The sequence below is a fragment of the Schistocerca gregaria genome, chromosome 1 (assembly GCF_023897955.1).
Source record: "Schistocerca gregaria isolate iqSchGreg1 chromosome 1, iqSchGreg1.2, whole genome shotgun sequence".
NCBI lineage: Eukaryota > Metazoa > Arthropoda > Insecta > Orthoptera > Acrididae > Schistocerca > Schistocerca gregaria.
In genome coordinates, this window is record NC_064920.1 from 9,228,460 (window position 1) to 9,248,538 (window position 20,079).

General features: G+C 40.4%; 1 protein-coding gene across 14 annotated transcripts in view; it reads left to right on the forward strand.

The window, feature by feature from the left end:
* The window catches only part of LOC126320910 (tight junction protein ZO-1), an 839,027-nt gene that overhangs the window by 795,301 nt on the left and 23,647 nt on the right, over positions 1-20,079 (forward strand). For 12 of the 14 annotated variants that reach the window (XM_049994135.1, XM_049994262.1, XM_049994195.1 and 9 more), the window contains one exon: positions 546-849. In XM_049994135.1, coding sequence (XP_049850092.1) covers positions 546-849 — 304 coding nt within the window. Of the gene's footprint in view, positions 1-545; positions 850-20,079 lie in introns of those variants that run through there. The other 2 variants (XR_007558731.1, XR_007558696.1) reach the window with 1 other exon arrangement.

The window sequence follows — 20,079 nt, forward strand, 5'->3', positions numbered from 1 at the left end:
GGAGAAGAATAGAAATGAAAAGACTGGGTGTGGTAGCCAAATGATGGCTGAGTAATGCTGGAATGGGAAGAGGCAGGAGACTGGAAGGGTGGAAACAGTGACTAACGAAGGTTGAGTGCCGGATGGTTACGGAAACGTGGGATGTATTGCAGGGAAAGTTCCCACCTGCGCAATTCAGAAAAGCTGATGGTGGTGGGAAGGATCCATATGGCAGAGACTGTGAAGCAGTCATTGAAATGAAGGATATCACATTTGGCTGAAAGCTATTATTGTAAGAATCTTTTTGTCGGTCCTATCTGCGACTCTGCGCTGTATGGTGAGTAGCAAATTTCCTTCTCTAATATTGTTCTTCTCTCTACTCATAATTAGAACACTTAGTAAATCTAAAAATTACAAACAATGGCTTCTTGTTTGACAGTAGTCTTTCAGTTTTCCAGCATCTGGACCTTTTCTCTCTATTTTAAATTCAGTCTGTCTTTCGATTACCACAGTAGTTTTATTGCATTCATTTACAGGAAACCAATGTCGTACTTTGCAAATTTCAGCTGAAGAAACAAACGGCGGATTTGATTCTGGTCATGGAAGTAGTCTGGACCGGAATTACAATCCGTCAGTGCCCAGAACTGCAGCAGGAGCTGGAGGAGGTCAATATTACTACAATGTTCCTCCTTCAAGGACTGCCCCTCCCGACAATGTCCGTAATCACAATCACCACAGTCACCACAATCGAGAACCGAGTGGGCTAGATCTTGCCAATAGAGAACAGAGAGGTTCGGCCTTCGAGCTGTACAAGAAACCGACAGACCCACGTGGGAACACCGTGCAGCATTACCTTGATAATAATTTAAGGTCAGTGATAATTAATTATAAATATTAACTTTTTACATGTGTGCATCTTTAATTATTATAGAATCAGTAGTACCGTGCATTTGCATGTTTTGTACCTGTTAGCATAATTTACTGTTCTCTTCTGTTTAGGTATTAGAGGACATCATTATGAACATCTTTACCTATAAATTCACTATTCTTAGTATTAATGTCCATTATTAATACTTTAGGGCAGTTTCAGTCTCACTATTAGAGCACTGAACACGATGAAAGGCACTGCCATAAAAGTTGCTTTTAAAGTTATACTAGTGATTCGGTAGCATTTCTGTAAAGCATTATGGTTGATAACATGTAGAGGATGTCGCAAACTAATGGTGATGTAAAATAAGGTTTCTTTTATCAGTGATTAAGAATAAAAAGGAGAGGAAACTCGTGGTAAAGCACAGAAGTAGAGGTACGGTTTCAAATGTGGCTCAGTAGATGACACAGGATTCATAGTGCAGAGGAATTTATGCAGTACAGAAGAAAATAGAATAATTAAATTCTGGTCAACCAATAGTTTGACTTATGGTAAAGAGATAAAAATAATCGGAATGCACTGGAAAAAAAAAAAAAAAAAATTAGACAATGAAAGTAGGGGAGGGAAGTGGTGAAACAGAGTATGAGAGAGATCCAGTATAAACTGATTAAATAAATCAGATAAATTATATGCTCCAGAGATACACTAAGCCTCAGCTTTATCTGTGATAATGAATATAGGCCGAAGCAATGAATTTAAAGTATTACCAAGTCCAGGGTTGAAAGTTGGCTCTCTTGTTCACTAGGCAGATGCGCTATCCCCAAACTAGGGTAATCCATGCAGCTGTGTTAGCTGCATTGTCAGGGCAGTGTAATGATTAGTGCATCTGCCTAGTGAGCAGGAGAGCCAGGTTTCAATTCCAGTCTTGGTACAAATTTTAATTCGTTGCTTTGGCCTGTATTGTAGATCAAATGATCGAGACTCGTCTCGAGTGTGACTGGTAATCGCGCTTCTACCTTGTCATTTTTCTCATCTTTTAGATACTTATTACTCACTGTGAGTTCCTCATCGTAAGATAGAGCTTTCTAAATCCTGTTTTAAACTGCAAAACATTTTCAGAGGCTAATGTAGACTCTGGCCATAATTCATTGATTATAAACTGCAGATTAAAAATGAAGAAAGTGCAGACAGGTAGGAAATTCAGGAGACGGGACCCGTATTAGATTGATCTTGGGTACCTGAAGAATCAAACTATTTCAGTGGGTAAATGCCCAGGGTGAAGACTTTCAGTAATTGTGGCTCTTCAGTTGTACTTCGCACGTGTCCATAACATCTCAGCCATTTTGAGGTTCTGACTGTTTACTAGGTGCCTGCCTATAGCTTTCAAGAATGCCAGTCATGACCTCCAGTGGAACTATGATATATATCTGTGTGTGCGTGTGCGTGCGTGTGTGTGTCGTGTGCGTGTCTGCCGTGTGTCTGTCTGCCGTGTGTGCAAGTTTGGCAGCATGTTTCTTCTGGTGCTGTTTTCTTGTTGTCTGCTAGTACCATCTTCAGCTCCCAACTTTGTCACAATACACAATGTTTATCTAGTAAGTATTAAAGACATAACAAAGAAATTTATTGAAAATATTTGTAGAATCAATTAATGTTCTTCTAAAAATGACTTCTCAGTCAATAAATTTCTGCCTGCACTGAGAAGTTTGCAATGGCAAAGCCACTCAAGCACCCCATAAAAGTCTTCTCAGTTATCCAGTGGAACTGCCTAGAATTCAGCTATGGCCCAAAGACATAATTAGGACACAGAAGACCAAGAGCCACAGTCAACATCATACTGACAAAAACACCCTTGTCGTGTGCCCACTTTTGTATTTACTGCGTGTCTGTGACCTGGGATGTAAGAAAGATTCTGCAGTTTGACGAACCATATACGAACCCACAGTGCCCTGGTGGGGGTTGAGCCCATATTGACACTCAAGAAGATGGCTTCCACCAACCACTAGCTGTCATTCTCACCCCATCCTGCTACACCAGGAGCATTGCGTTACCAGGCTTCTTTTGATCCAGGGGAATTCAAAGAAGTTAGGGGTGTGGTTGCTGTTGCATAATAGCCTTCTTGTCAGTGTCTGACCTGAGCATCATACCGTGCCCTCCTGTTGCAACCAGGGTGCTTTCATTCTGACTTCCACACTTCATGCTGTATCAGAACATGTCCACTTTCTCTCTTGATTTGAAGGGTTCAAGCAGTTTTTGTGATATTTAGCTGGAGTTCAATACAACCGAGGCAATTACACCGTGTCTGGACTTATCACTGTCATTTGTGTCATGTGGAAACAACAGTCAAAACACCAGTGTACAGAACATTCCAAGGTATATTCTAATAGAAGCCTGCTGTGGTGTGTTTCTGACCGAGACGAGGAACAGTGGTAATGGTGTTCGACACTTGGTGCGTGCCTATTGTTACCCGTGTGTTGTTGGATAGCTTTAGAGTTCTGAAGAAAGTGAGTGAGCACTGTGAATGCTTACATGTAATTTAGCAGAAAAATTTTGTCATCTCAGTTTTTGGAAGCCCTGTTCCTTGTAGAACATTTAAAATTTCTGGCACCAGAAGATATTGTTCTGGAATATAAATAAAAAAAAACCTCTGGCCAAGTAGCACTATATTAAATGTAGAGTAGTGGCGCATTTCTGTACTTCTTATAGAATAAACCAGTTCACAGTTTTCACAATACATTCTCTGACAGAGAACACTTCCCACAAATTTTTTGTTAAAATGACCACAGGTGATTATTTCTATCAAAATTTGATTTTTCATGAAATTTGTGCAATTGTTCAAAATAACACCTGCTAGGCTCCCATTATGGCTATTATTTTGTTAATTCTGATCCCCCAACATATGGTCCTTGAGATAGTTTTAGAAAAATACACAACATTCTACATAAATATGGTGTGGAAAGTTGTGGCAGGATGTAAATAATTTAGGAGTTAAGGTAAAAACACACCAAATAGTAGGGGCATTAAGTCACAGAAACTTAGCTGTACAAGTACATTGTGCAAGCTATATACATAATACCAAGACTTCAGTTGTGAAAGTGACTGGTGGGGCAGGGCGACAGGAGAAAGGAGGTGGGCAGTGAGACGGAGGGTCAAGGAATGGTGGCTGGCAGCTTGGAGGGAGGCACGAGGTTTACAGAATAGGAATGTGACTCACGGGCACTGGAACCGATGAGTTTGTGCAGTGCATGATGGGAGTGGTGAGGAGTGGATCAGGAGCGGGTGATGGAACATAGGAAACGAAGACTGTGGGGAAGAGAATATGGATGCACGACGATATGTCCTCCCTTTCACATCAAGAAATCAGTCCTGTATAGTCTGGCCACTCATGGACAGCACGTCTGCTTTGTTCAGTGCTTGCTCAGTGTGTTGAATGTCTCACAGAGGCCTTCACAGAGAGGCAGTATCCTCTAAACCAAGTCCACAAACAAATTTCCTGTGCTGTGTCCTATAACATCCCTAGGCCTCCCAGCACTCCCAAGAACCAGCTGCAAAGGACCCGCCCCTTATCACCATACATCATCCCAGACTGAAACACCTTTACCATATCCTTTGCCAGGCTTCAACTATTGTGCCTGGGAATCGGGAACGTCCTGCCCTCAATCCTTCCCACTCCTCCTAAAGTGGTATTCTGCTACCCACCCAATCTGTGCAATATCCTGGTCTGTCTGTGTGCCAGCCCCTTTCTGCATGCCCCATATCCCTGTGGAAGAACCAGGTGGAAGACCTGGCTAATTCTTATACTCAGGATATCCTAATATCCTACTCCAGTGCTGTCACGGGCTTATCCTGTCCCAGTAGAGACAGGGCCACGTATGAAAACAGTCATGCCGTATACTGGCGCTGCTGAATTTTCTGCGTGGGATTTTATGTATTCTTGATCACCAAAGTGGTGCCCACATGAAGAATGGCCACTGTCAGGCTTTGGCTGAGAGCAGAGTTGACCACCCAGTGATGGAACACATTGCCAGTACAACATACCCAATTTCAGTTGTGGCTTTGCAACTGGTGCCATCTAAATCATTCCCCTCAGCACCAGTTTTCCTCACTGACATAGATGGGTGCCCTTGCAACACATCCTTTGTTTGTGTAGTCCTAGTGGCCTCAATTTCCACTATCCCTGTGCCACAACCCTCCTCTGCCATTTCCCAGGACCCTAAATACTATCATCCTGCACACACACATTATTCCCCACAGTCTCCCTGCCATCTGTTCTGTCACCCCTAACCCCCACATCATCATCGTTGTGCAGTGCATGAACTCACTGGTGACAGTTTCCTTGTGTTGCGTTCCTATCCTAAGCAGGTGTTGCCTCTTCTTCTGGTATTCCTATCAGTACTGCCTGTGCCTCCCTCTGAGCTGCCAGTAATTCTTCTCACCCCTCCTTCTGACTTTCTGCCTCATTTCTCCCCTCACCAACTCCACCTGATGCACATTCTCACACCAGTCAGCCTGCAGAACTGCATTCTAAGCACTGCGCATTCAGCTGGCATGATGTAGTGTATTTGCGCCAGTGTGCTGTATTAAATTCCAAACCTCTCCGCAGTGTCTCATGTAGTGATGGCAAGTCACACTGTCAATGGTGATCTGTCCATGTGACGAGGCCGAGGACGTTATGCTCTGCGACCCCTTTGGTGCTCTTCGAGAGAAGTAGGTCACATATTGGCACTGGGTTTTCACTCTCTCCCTCCACTCTTATCACTTACTACACAAGCAGGACACTGCCATACACCTATTCACCCAAATTTCGTACTTTCATACTCTGCACAGGAAATGTGTCTGCAGGTGCAGAGAATAGGGAAAACCTTTCCAATTACTTGGCTGAACCTGCCTGCCCTTCAAGTATATTTTGCTCTTTTTATAAAGTTGTTGTACAGTGTCAGTACCAAGTACACCTAAACAATGAGGTAGTCAGGCTATTTCAAAATAAGAACATTAATATAACCTTCATCACTGGGAACCTGCTACTGCTGAAATTGAAACACTCTGTAAGTAACTATCTGAGGAAATTTCACAGGCGAAGTATTTATAGTGGCAAATTTAAAAACTGAGAAAAACAATACATAGGAGATGTAATGATCTGTTTTTATTGCCTTTTACTGAGCTTGTAATCTCTGAGTAACATGTCCTGTAACGGGAAAGGAATTTATAATGTTCCAATATTGTTTTTGAAATCCTTTATATAGCTTTAACTGTTTGTTTTAGATGTTTGTTTAACATCAAACTCTGGCATCTGATTGTTACGATGGATCAACTATATTCCTCTCCTCACATGCTCGTTGTTTTTTTTTTTTTTTCTTTTCTTTTCTTCTTCAAAATAATACCCATGTTCGCTGCTCTTAAACACATTTTTGAGCCAACAGTCAAACATATTGAAGAATTAATTAAATACAGGGTAACAGTTATTAAAATGTTTGAAAAAATATAAATTAGCTGCAAGCTACGACATGCACACACTTTATTCAACATGTAAACATCACTACAGATATTCAGATTTGTGTTATGATATGTTCAATATGCCTGACATCATTGGCGATGATGTGGCTCAGACGAATAACAAAATTGGGCATGACCCGCTGAAGTGTCGGAACATCAGTGCTGTCATCGACCTCCTGAATGGCTGTTTTCAGCTTGGCAATGGTTTTGAGGTTATTGCTGTACACCTTGTCTTTAATATAGCCCCACACAAAGGAGTCACATGTGTTCAGATCTGGAGAATATGGTGGACAATCGAGGCCCATGCCAGTGGCTTCTGGGTATCCCAGAGCCAGAATGCAGTGCCCAAAGTGCTCCTCCAGGACATTAAACACTCTCTTGCTTCTGTGGGGTCGAGCTCCATCTTGCATGAACCACATTGTGTCAAAATCATGGTCTCTTTGAATAAAGGGGATGAAGTCATCTTCCAAAACATTCATGTACCATTCAGTAGTTACTGTGCCATCAAGGAATATTGCACCAATTAGTCCGTGACTGAACACTGCACATCAAACAGTCATCCATTGAGGGTGAAGAGATTTCTCAGTTGCAAAATGCAGATTCTCAGTCCCCCAAATGTGCCAATTTTGCTTATAGATGAACCCATCCAAATAAAACTGTGCTTCGTCGATAAACCAAACAAGAATTCACATACTAATTCCCATCATGCCCCACAGCCAGCCATGCAGTTTGGACATAATGCAAACTGTTCAAAAGTTATGATGATTTTATTTCATATAGTTCAATAATTGTCACCCTGTACATCAAGTGGCTGAGGTATATACACTACGAGTTTCAGGACATTTATGATTCTAATATCTGTTTTGTATAACAACTGCAAAAAATTGTGTGTGTCTTTATAGGAGATGGCTCATACATAATGTTCACAGTTACAACCATTTAAAACTATGTCAGCTGGCGGAATTCTTCTGCCAGGCTTTCTATGGCTTTACCACTGCACAAAAAAATCTCCCCATTTATGATGAGACTGGTCTCAAGTGATGTTGGGAATCTTTGCATAACAGTCATTGAATCACAGTCATTGAACCAACTGGCAGCAAAATTTTCACATATGCTGAAGCCTTTACTATAATAATACCCAGTATTCATCCAGAGTTACCTTTATTAAAATTGGGAGTCCGTAAGTATCAATATCCCTAATGAAACATTCCAGTATTTGCTTTCCTGCTTAGGACTCACTTTAATGTCACAGGAATTACTCCTTCAAATCACTTAAACACTGTGATTTATCTTTCAAAAAACCATAACGCCTGAATGTTAACTGTGCCACTCAGAAGAAGTTGAAACAACTTACAGCTAACATATATTAAAAATATTTCAGTTCATACACGTTTTACCAAAAACATGACTACTCCATCAGCAAGTTACTTTTTGGTAAACTTGTTCCTGCAGCAAAGACTCAACCAAAGTGTTTTCTTTCAGATTTTAAAGCAATTATGATTTTAAATTTCTCAATGAAACAAAACTGTCCTCCTTTTTACCACTGAATAAAGTACAGACAATGAAAGTGGCACTGTAAATTACACTCATACTATGTAGATTGCCACTCACTCAGTAATGTCTTCAGAGAAAGTTACCAGAAGTAGCAGCTCCGACATTGCTTTAGTTATGCTGTACCTAATGGTTTCAGTCATTAAAAGTAATAGAAGTCGAGGTATTAGTTAATGATAGACTGATCCAGAAAGTGAAACCAACTCTTTAAGTTAGTAAAGAAAGCTTTCCTATATTAAACCCATACTTTCTCCATTAAAGGCATTTAAAAGTTTTGAACGGATGACATAATACTAATTTGCAATACAGTGTAAAACTAATTGAATGTTTTAATTTCTTCTCCCAAATGGATTGATTGTTCTAAGATGCAGAACTTCCCATTTGTTAAAAGATCTGCTCTGCAATTTCAGCCATATCCACTCAAGTAAAGAGCAGATCCTGAAGCGTAAGCACATTGCCCACTAATACACCAACATGCAGGAGAGAATTAATATCAGATAATTCTAATAATCCCCATAAACACCACACAGCACCTCTGTGCCATAGTGACCTTCCCTCGCCCCCCCCCCCCCCCTCCACACACACACACACACACACACACACACACACACACACACACACACCTCACGAGCACAATCAGTGCTCTTGGCTGCCCACTAATACACCAACATGCAGGAGAGAATTAATATCAGATAATTCTAATAATCCCCATAAACACCACACAGCACCTCTGTGCCATAGTGACCTTCCCTCGCCCCCCCCCCCCCTCCACACACACACACACACACACACACACACACACACACACACACACACACACACACACACACACCTCACGAGCACAATCAGTGCTCTTGGCTGACGTCATTTTTTGGCTGCAAAAGTGGTGTTCATTGTCCTTATTCTGTCGTGGTGACCTTTCGCCACGCAGCTATCTTAGCAGTTCCATATGCCCCTGGCTCACAACAGCCATCTGCTAAGGCACAAGTTTCTCCCTTTGCTTGCTACTTCCATCCCAGGCAGCCGATCCTGCCATGTGACCTGATAAGTGCAGACTATAGTCTCTGACTGCCAGTATATAACAAGAGCTTGGTCCTCAGCGAGACTTCCACCGACCTAGCCTCGATCAGTCTCCTCCTTCTCCTCGTGGCATCAACATCAGTTCCCTCTCCATGCTCCCATGCTCACACCGCCACAGACACGCCATGTGGTTATGTGCTTCGTGAAGTTTGAAAGACACCTGTGTCACACTGTCTCTACCCCTGCTATGCATCTGCAGCTCGTGGTCTAGTGGCTAGTGTTGCTACCTCTGGATCACGGGGTCCCGGGTTCGATTCCCGGCCAGGTTGGATTTTCTCTGCCTGGGGACTGCGTGTTTGTGTTGTCCTCATCATTTCATCATCATCATCATTAGCGACAGTGGTTAGATTGGACTATTATGTACAAAAATCGGGCTGTGAAAAAATTGGGACTTGGAACGGGTGCTGATGACCCCTCAGTTCAGCATCCCCCAAACCAAACATCATCATCATCATACCTCTGCTATGCAGCTGGGCATAGATAGTGTTTCATGCCGCATATTCTGCTGAAGATGATTAATTCCATACTTCACGTCAGAAGATCATAGTGCTGGCGAAACTCAAGATGAGACTGCCACCTGGCCCGTCATCTCCCTTTCCTATGATGCCATGCCATTTTTCAGCACCAACCGCACAAAGCAAGTAACTTCGTTCAGAACTTATGAATTTTGGGTCTATTTTGTTTGTTTCTTTGTAGTTGCATAATTGGTAATTAGGTGTGTCTCTTGACCATGTATGAACATTTTGTGCAGCATCTACCACGCCTTGTTCTACCATTTTGTAATCAACTCATATGTTAGGTAAGGAAACATCCCTACAGTATCACCCCCTGATTCTCACAAGTCATCTGAATATCTCTTACTTGGTTCATTTTAAGCTATAAAATTTGTTGACCTAATCAGTTCAGAACCACAAGGAATTAATTTTGCTCTTTCCATTATTATGTAAGTATGCTATGAAATTTGTTAAATATTCAAATTTTGCATGACTCTGGGCAGCAAGTAGTGTCTTTCTTTTTAGTCTTAACTTATGCTCTGCACAAGCCTTTGTTCTGTGATGTAAGGCCTCAAAGCTGCCCATTTTCAAACAATCTTATGTACTGTTGAACAGTGTCACTTTACCAAAAAAAATTAGGTTTTCATACTCAACCAGTAATATAAATTACAGACAAATCCCTAATTTCTGCCTTTGATTCAGAGAACATAACATTAGAGGACCAAGTAGTGAGTTTATAGTTGGATAACATCTTCTGTATAGTAAGCACTCTGTAGGGACTATATGACTATAAATGACAATTCAAAAGCATTACCTACTGTTCTGAAAAGTATGTTTCTACATACATTAAAGAAGTTAGAAATTTGTGGTCAGTGCAAGAGATAACCCAAAAATTTGTTAAACTAGCAAATTTTCTTTAAGAATAATTACTTTTATGGCCTATTTTCTGACTCATTATAATTTCGATGAACTTCTGTGTGTGTAAAGTATTCTTGGCATATAAAGTAGTATTACATACTGAAATCAGTATATTCTGGCAAATTGGTGCATACAATAGCTTACTGCATAAGAAGATATTTTTAGTGAGGTGTGTCAAAGAGCAAATTATGTTATAAAATGCAGTACTGCTCGCGGAGTAGTTGCTTAACATACTGCATATAAGTGACAAAATTTATTTTATTGTATATGATTCAAATGCTTTATATTCAGTTGTAATGCAGTTTGCTGGCATTGGAAGCAAAGAGTCATGATAGGTTTAGAGATTACAGCGGCAGGACGTTACTGAACAGAAATTCCTTGGCAGAAGACATAGCTGTGCCGGCCCACCAGAGATATGTCTGTGACTACACTACTGTTCACACAGTCCAAGATCACACTCTACACATTGGATGATGCAACCATTAAGGTCAGACGATGGTAGCAACCATTAAGGTCACTGCATCTTGGACTGCGTGGATAGTGCAAGCTGACTATATCCAAGAACGATGGTTGTTGTTGAATGTCAAGGCACAGATGAGGATTGCGTTGTTGATGATTCCAAGTGACAGTTGCGATGCATGTGTGCCTTCTGCTTGAAGAAAGCATATACCCTGCAAATTAAGTGTCTCGCTTCCTTATGTAGAATGTGTACTTACCACCAACATTAGCGATGACAGCGCACGACAAATGGTACAAAAATTCACTAAACAACTTGTTACAATACTGTTTAACATGCACTTTAGCTGCAGCATTCAAAGCAGAATGCTAAGAACACTACTGAACAGTCACTGGCTGTCGGAGAATGCATGTTGTAGGTGCACAGAACAAGCCTCAAGTCACACACCATCATTTGTGACTCCAACTATAACACACTACAGTGACCATTTGCATTCTGGTTACCATAATCTTTGCTTTAATGGAAAGGCACCCTTGCACATTACCTTGCCAGTTTATTTCAAGCAGATGACATATGACAGTTTTTTAGTGGCTCCGTTGTTTCTTTCACTTTTATAAGCAGTTATGAATGACATTACAAAAATAGCAGCTTCCATTCAACATTCTCCTATCCCTTTGGTCATAAGATGATGTTTTCATGTAGTGTATAAGCTATTTGTATGTGGATGAGGCTTGCCTTTTACTGGCTAACGATCAGTCTCCACCAAATGGCTCCTCATATAGACTTGGTAAAGTTGTTTCATGACTTTAGTAACAATATTATATGATGGTTCCTTGCATAGACACTGAAGCACCAAAGAAACTGGTATTACAGTACAGAGAGATGCAAACAGGCAGAATACGCCACTGCAGTCGACAGTGCCTGTATAAGACAACAATTGTCTGCCGCATTTGTTGGATTGGTTACTGCCGCTACAATGGCCGGTCATCAAGGTTTAAGTGAGTCTGAATGCTGTGTTATAGTCAGCACATGAGTGATGGGACACAGCATCGCCGAGGTAATGATGAAGTTGGAATCTTCCTGTACGACCACTTCACGAATGTACCGTGAATATCAGGAATCTGTAAAACATCAAATCTCTGACATTGCTGCAGCTGGAAAAAGATCCTGCAAGAACAGGACCAACAACAACTGAAGAGAATCATTCAGTGTGACAGAATTGCAACCCTTCCGCAAATTGGTGCAGATTTCAATGCTGGGCCATCAACAAGTGTCAGCGTGCATATCATTCAATGAAACGTCACCGATATGTAGTTTCAGAGACGAAGGCCCACTTGTGTACCCTTGATGACTGCATGACATAAAGCTTTATGGCTCGTCTAGACCCATCAACACTGACATTCCACTGTTGATGACTGGAGACACGCTGCCTGATTGTACGAGTCTCATTTCAAATTGTATCGACTGGATGGACGTGTATGGGTACGGAGACAGCCTTATGAATCCATGGACTCTGCATGTGTAATGGCATGGGGCACGTTCAATTGGAGTCTAGATATGACTCTGACAGGTGACACGCATGTAAGCATCCTGTCTGGTCACCTGCATCCATTCATGTCCATTGTGCCTTCCGACGGACTTGACAATCCCAGCAGGACAGTGCGACACCCTACACATTCAGAATTGCTACAGTATGGTTCCAGGAACACTTTTCTGAATTTAAATACTTCCGCTCGCTACCAAACTCCCCAGACATGAACATTATTGAGCATATTCGGTAAATTCAGAAACTTTTAATGCCAAATCAAACAGTGCCATTTTTTAAGAAATCTTACCTTTGTAATCCTGCCAGATGCTATTGTGATCATAGATAATCCAACAAGCCACTCTTGGCTCATTACAGTTCTTAATTCTTGCAAGAATGCTGAATGACCACTGTGCTTGCGCAGCAGTAACACAGTGCAGGAAAATCCATAAAGCTACTATTATATTTGGAAATACGTTATTAGAATTGCAGTTATGAAGAGCATTGAGAAGGTTCAAAGGAGGAACTGGCTCATACTCAAAATTAGCTTCATGGGTCTTTTAACTGCAAAATATCTTATTTCAGATCTCCACTGTACGAAGGTGCCATGTTTTCTATGCACTCTGATATTGTAGAATAGTCTGTGCTTATGTAGTTCTGTAGAATTATGTGTTCATGTTGTCTGTGGCAGCACACCTTATAATTAAGTCCCCTACAACTGTATCTACAATCACATCGAAAAATTTTAGTTTTAACTGTTCTCTGGGTTCAGCTTTAAATCTTCTGCAAAGCATTTTCTTTTGCCTTTCCGTTTCTGTGTGCCATGAATCATTATGTTCAAGTAAGATAGTATTCCAGTATTTTTTGCTACTGCACAACTTTCTACATAAACTGAGAAAGACTTGGGATACTATTTATGTAGTTCTTCCACTAGATTCTTAACTTCTGCACTTTCAGCACCTGTTGTTGCTTCCCTTGCTTGTTGCTTATGTTTATTGCAGCTAATACTTAGTAAAACATTGAAGATATTAAGACACAGTGAAATGATTTAAAAGATTTGTGAGAGCTCTGTAGTTCAGTCAAAATTAAAAGCAAGGTCACCTGACCTTTGTAATAGTGCCAAATACTTAGGAAATGGACATGTGCCATCTGTCTGCACAGACCATCTTGTTTTCTATGGGCCTTGAAGGGTCAATTCAATATATATATTTATTTACCCTTTACATTTTGAATCTCCAGAACAATTCTGAAAAACTGACTACATCTGTGCAATTATTCATAGAATGGATGCCACAAAGATGGAGTAAATGAGCACTGCAAGGATTTTGTTTTAACATATGTGCTTGAGCTCTCTAATAGATACCTCGCATATAGCTTCCTTTATCATTACCCTGCCCACTACAGTATGAAACCAGTAAGCTATAACATTTCAGCTGTTAACAAATCATTTTAGCATTTGCCTAACCAGTATTTTTGGCACAGTTAACAAAATTGAGGAAAAACTCTAATCCTGTATTGATTTTCTTCATTGACGGCAATATATTGCAATAGAAAGACATTTTGCTCTGTTTGGGCTTCATTGTAAATTGCATCCACAATAGCATTAAAGTATTTGTTACATTTTGTCTTTGTTAAAGTAGTTTCGCAAACAAAGTTCGAGCTCATAGAATGAAGGCTTTCACAACCAGATGACATAGCTGCTGCTAAACTTTTCGGTATGTGATGTCGTGGTCCAAGAAACTCTTCTGACCCTGACATTTTATCCAGGACTGCGCTGGACATCCTCAGAGGCGCTCCTTCACTGGGTGTTGCTGACTGACTGGTCGGACGTACAACAAGGGTGACATAAATAATGTAGGGAAGCTGACATCATCAAAGTAATTCATGATGAGCAGAGATAATCCTTGTCAGAGATAAAACTTAACTATCAATTGTCATCTTGCCAAAGATAAAACTGTCACAATTCTGCAGAGCTACTGTCCATATGTCGCTAACTCCAGGCAGCTTCGGTGCATTGGATTTATGATTGTACAGAAAGAGCATTACTCTGAGAAAGGATACATTATACAGGATGAGAAATGGATTCTGTTGGCCATAAGTTACTGAAACTGCATTTATTCCTTGCTAGTAAGGTTCAGATAGATCTGTGGAATAAAATAGATTACCTTACATTTACATCTGTGGAAGCTGTGGCAGAAATGACTACTAGTAGACATAGGAAAAAGTTCAGAAAGTTACAAACTAATGTAAAAACTACAAGCAATATGGTGATGTCTGTTACTGTTATTAACAAGTCAGAGAGAGTGTTATACCAGGATGAGATTTCCATCCTTTCAAAAGGAGGAAACTACACTACAACACCTATGAGATACCAGTTGAGAATATTATAGCGAATGTAGAAGTAGATATATAAAATAGCCCCAAGGAACTGTAAATGCAGTTTGAATCGAAACCATCAGGATCTTATGCCACAGTAAACCTTTGGAAAGTAATTTAACGAAAGGTGATAGGAAGGCTCTCAGAGATTTAAATGCAGATGAAGAGAGTGGTTCTTCCTGCTGATAACGGGAATGATGCTGTTGTTATGAATACAGAGGATTATTAAAGCAAAATTTTGAACCTTTTAACGTCAGGACAGTACAAGAAACTTATGAAGGACTCTACAGCCAGCATACTGTGGAAAACAAATAATCTAATTAAGTCCCCTACCTCTATTCAAAAAGAAGATAAAAGAGCTTTGTTGAAGAGTGAAGCTATATGTCCTACCTAGACCGTATGGTGTAACAAAAATTCATAAAATAGGTTTTCCTTTAAGACCCATAGTTAGTGCCATCAAGTCTCCTATGCACTGAAATAGCAAGATATCTGGAAACTCGTTTACAACCATATATTGGGAAAATTGACTCATATATAAAAGACTCGCGTTATTTTATTGAGAAACTAGTAGGGCTAATTCTGGCTCCTGAAGATATTCTTCTAAGTTTTGATATAGTGTCCTTATTCACTGTGATTCCAGTTAACAAAGTTATGATTTTTATAATGGATATTTTTCCAAGAGATTTGACTGCTCTTTGTAGACATTGCCTTACTTTGAGTCAGTTCCAGTGGGACAATGAATTCTATGAGCAACTTGATGGTGTAACAATGGGTAACCCATTACACCCTGCTATTGCTAATTTCTGTATGGAGAAATTTGAATAATCGGCTGTGGACAAAGCAAATGAGGAACCGTCTCACCGGTACCGGTCTGTAGATGACACACTTGTGGTTCAATCCTGTGGTAGAAAGGCTTTGGATGAATTCTTTGATCATCTAGGGGGGAAAAAAAAAAAAAAAAAAAAAAATCCAGTTCACTATGTAAATGCAAAATGATAACAGAATATCTTTCTTGGATGTTTTAGTTATGAGACAGTCCGATGGAAGTTTGTAACATGACTTTTTCGGAAATTAACACATACAGACAGATATTTGCATAAAAACTGCAATCACCATCCACAACAAAAGAGAGGTGTCATTAAAAGTTTTGTCAATAGAGCCGAACAGATATGCACTTCGGAACAGCTGCACACTGAAAAATATCTAAAGCAGGCTTTCCAAAAAAAATGGCTGCTCAGGGAAAGAGGTAAAGAGAATTTTGTGACCAAGGAATAGAAGACCGAAGGACGAGGATGAACCACAACATTGAGAAAAATACAGTTTCTCTCCCATTTATCAATAAAAGTAATAAACCAGGTCAGAAAGATTTTACAGAAACATGACATCAGACTCGTGTTTAGATCAACAAACAAAATAAGTCGAGCACTCCGATCTGTGAAGGATAAACACCCTCCTGTTTCGACATATGGTGTATACAAAATTCCTTGTATGTGTGTGGAGTTTATATTGGGACTACCAAGAGGAGAGTAAATACATGGCTAAAAGAGCACTAAACTCTTTGCCGACTAGTAAAAATAGAGGAATCAGCTGTAGCAGAGCATGCTGTTCAGGCAGAAAACCACAAAGACAAGTTTTCTGAAACACAAACTTTATCTACACTGTCAAATTATTATCCACAACTATGTAGAGAAGCCATTGAAATTTATAAGCTTCAGGATAATTTTAATAGGAAAGAGGAGGCAATGAAACTTAGTTTTATCTTTGACAAGAGGACAATAAATCGTTAAGTTTCATCTCTGACAAGGATTATCTCTGCTCATCACATGTTACTTTGACCACGCCCCCTTTCCTACAGTATTTATGTCACTCTCGGATGTCCGACCGGGTCAGTTGGCAAGACTCAATGGAAGAGCATCTCTGAGTATGTCCAGCACAGTCATGGACGAAACATCAGGAACAGAAGACCTCACATCCCTAAAGAATAGGATGTGATAGATAATGAACTGTGCATTTTCCTCCTTGTGACAATACTTCAATTTATCTTAAATACTCTTTCATCACTGTATCATATCTCCAAAAACTCTGAGACATCCAAAGAATTGCCATTTCAGTGTTCTCCAACTGGGTCACTATCACTTCTCAAAGCTAAACCTCTTTCTGGGAGAAAAACGATAACTTCAATTACACAATGCAATAATTCAGTTCAGTACTGTTCTTCTCTTACAGTGCTTTGATCTAAAAGAATTTCTACAGCTGAATGACTATTTAGTGCATTTTTTAATTTGCGCCATTCTAAGTGCAACATTTTGTGATTTTTGTTGCTTTTATATTAACTCACTTTTTGTTTTAACTTTTTCCAACCCCCTACTAATGCCCAGCCAAATTGGACTTGGAGACAACCCTGCATTGTGAAAACTATTGGCAAGCAAAGTAGTTCAGTGCTTTTTTTCCCACTGTTTCAAACAAGTCAGCTGCTGCTTTTTGATGTTTCCCCATACTTTTAGATGCACTCACACACATGAGAAAGGAAAGACTGATTGCTTTTTTGGCCCAGTAGCAGTGTTTTCAGTGTTCACTCAGGTCCTTGCATAACAGCTTCTTCGGCCTATAAACTGCAAAAGTCCTTTTTTTCGTGTCAGAGACCAATATCAAAATCTGAAAGCTTCTCTTTCCTTGTCGATCCAGCTGTTAAAACATATTCTGTTTCTGGAGTGGTTTTGCCACTGTCATTTGTTTGCTCTAACACTATTACTTTCACTTTTCTGTGCACTTCTCCTGAATGCAATCTCATTCCCAAGTCTCCACACCACAATAACCATAATCAGTTATAAGTCCATCTGTCTAACTGACAATGTACATTGTCTCTGAAAATCCCGACTTCGCCGACATTGGCGGTTTGCTGAGCACGTAGAGTAACAGTGTCTATCCCTTTTTTGCAGCTCTATCTTTTACCATCTTACGCTTTCATTTTTCATAAACTGATAAAGCACTGTAATACTTTTTTCCACCCACTATATTTGTTTCCATTGTAACAAAACCCTCAAAAATTGTTTGTCGCAATGATGCTACATGACCACAAAATATTGGAGAGCATGCAGCAGGCTGTTCAGCTCCACTGACATTCATAAGTAGTGACAAGCCACAATAAAAAAAAAATGCAACAAAACAAAACCATGTCCACACTCTCACAAGTTCAGTGAATACACTTCTGTAATCTCGGCATTTCAAAGCTCGCTGCTTTCTATTGCTAGGATCTACAGTAACTCACTGTAGACGCTGACTGATAGTACCTCGGCTGGCCAGCGGCCTTCTCGAGTAAACAAAAGTGAAAGCATAACCCATTTTAAAATGATTCAAACATAAACATTTTGTCTAAATTATTGTCTGCCAGCTCTAAAAGGTGAAGATCATTTTGAAATGATGAAAAGAAGAAAGTACCAAATATAAAAATTGTAGATGTCAATTAATTAAACTTTTATGTATTTAACAAAAAATTTGTTTTAAGACACTTTATAGTAAGATCTCCTATTTTTTTACAAGTACATAGACCTGTTTATTTCTACAATGGTTTACATCAGTTTACAGCTTGAACATTTAGCTATTTTGTGACATAATCACCATTTCTGTCGATGCATTTTTGTAGACGCTGTGGCAACTTTTGTATGCCCGTGTCATACCAGCTCTCCACCGTGCTGTTCAGAAAGTTATGAACCTCTTCTTTCACCTCGTCGTTGGAGCTGAATCAGTGGGACCACAATTAATGCTGACAGGTAATGTGAGACTCTGAAAAAACTCGAACGAGCAATTCAGAACCGAAGAAGAGGAATGTTGAGCAAGGGTGTACACATTCTCCGTGACAATGATCGCCCACACGTCGCTTGGCAAACCGTTGCTCTCCTGCAACAGTTTCAGTGGAAAATAATCACCCACCCACCCTATAGTCCTGAGTTGGCGCCCAGTGACTATCACCTGTTCCCTAGGTTAAAAGAACATTTGGTCAGGAAGTGATTCAGATGAACGACTAGGTGAAAGAAGAGGTTCATAACTTTCTGAATAGTGTGGCGGCAAGCTGGTATGACATGTGCATGCAAAAACTGCCACAGCATCTACAAAGGTGCATCAACAGAAATGGTGATTATGTCAAAAAATAGCTAAATGTTCAAGCTGTAAACTGATGTAGACTGTTGTAGAAATAAACAGGTCTATGTACTTATAAAAAAATAGGAGACACTTTTGCTCTTTGATCTGGAGTAACTTATATGTCATTCTGCATTGCTCCAACAAATGATTTGTCACTTTTTTTGCAGCTCCAGGTGGATAGACCCGGTTTTAAAGGCTACAATAGAAATCCAGTGCTATGTTTTGCATGTTGCCTGTCAAGAATTGTGCACATGAGTGTGATAATTTTATCAGTTCAGTACCATTTAATATTTTCACATAGAAGTCAAGCAACTGTTTCAGATAACTGAATGTTGCTACTCACCATATAGTGGAGATGGTGAGTCGCAGATAGGCACAACAAAAATACTTTCACTTCCGCCAATGGCCTCCGTCAACAACAAACACACACACACACACACATGCAAATGTATTTGTGTTATTCAGAAAAAGCTGGTGTTGGTGGAAAGGATCCATATGGCACAGCCCTCGAAGCAATCAGTGGAATGAAGGATATTGTGTTTGGCAGTGTGTTCAGCAACTGGGTGGTCCACTTGTTTCTTGGCCACAGTTTGTTTGTGGCCATTCATGCGGACATGCAGCTTGTTGTTTGTTATGCCTATATAAAATGCAGCATAGTGGTTTCAGCTTAGCTTGTAGACCATATGACTGGTTTCCAGGGTTTCGAGGTAGTCCTGTCTTTGATGGAATAGGTGACATTAGTGTGCGGACTGGAGTAGGTGGTGTTGGGAGGATGTATGGGACACGCCTTGCATCTAGGTCTATTACAGGGGTATGAGCTGTGAGGTAAGGGATGGGGAGCAACGGTTCTGTAAAGATGGGTGAGTATATCTTGTAGGTTTGGTGGACAATGGAATACCACTGTGGGAGGGATGGGAAGGATAAGGGGCAGGACATTTCTCATTTCAGAGCACAACAAGAGGTAATCAAAACCCTGGCTCAGAATGAAATTCAATTGCTCCAGTCATGGGTGGGATTGAGTTATGAGGGGAATGTTCCTGTGCGGCCATATGGTGGGACTTTGGGAGGTGGTGGGAGACTGGAAAGGTGAGGCACGGGAGGTTTGTTTTTGTGTAGAGAGGGAGGATAATAGTCACTGTCCTCACCCACCCAGCCCCTTCCCTGCTCCTATTCCAGCACTGCACAGCCATCATTTCACCAC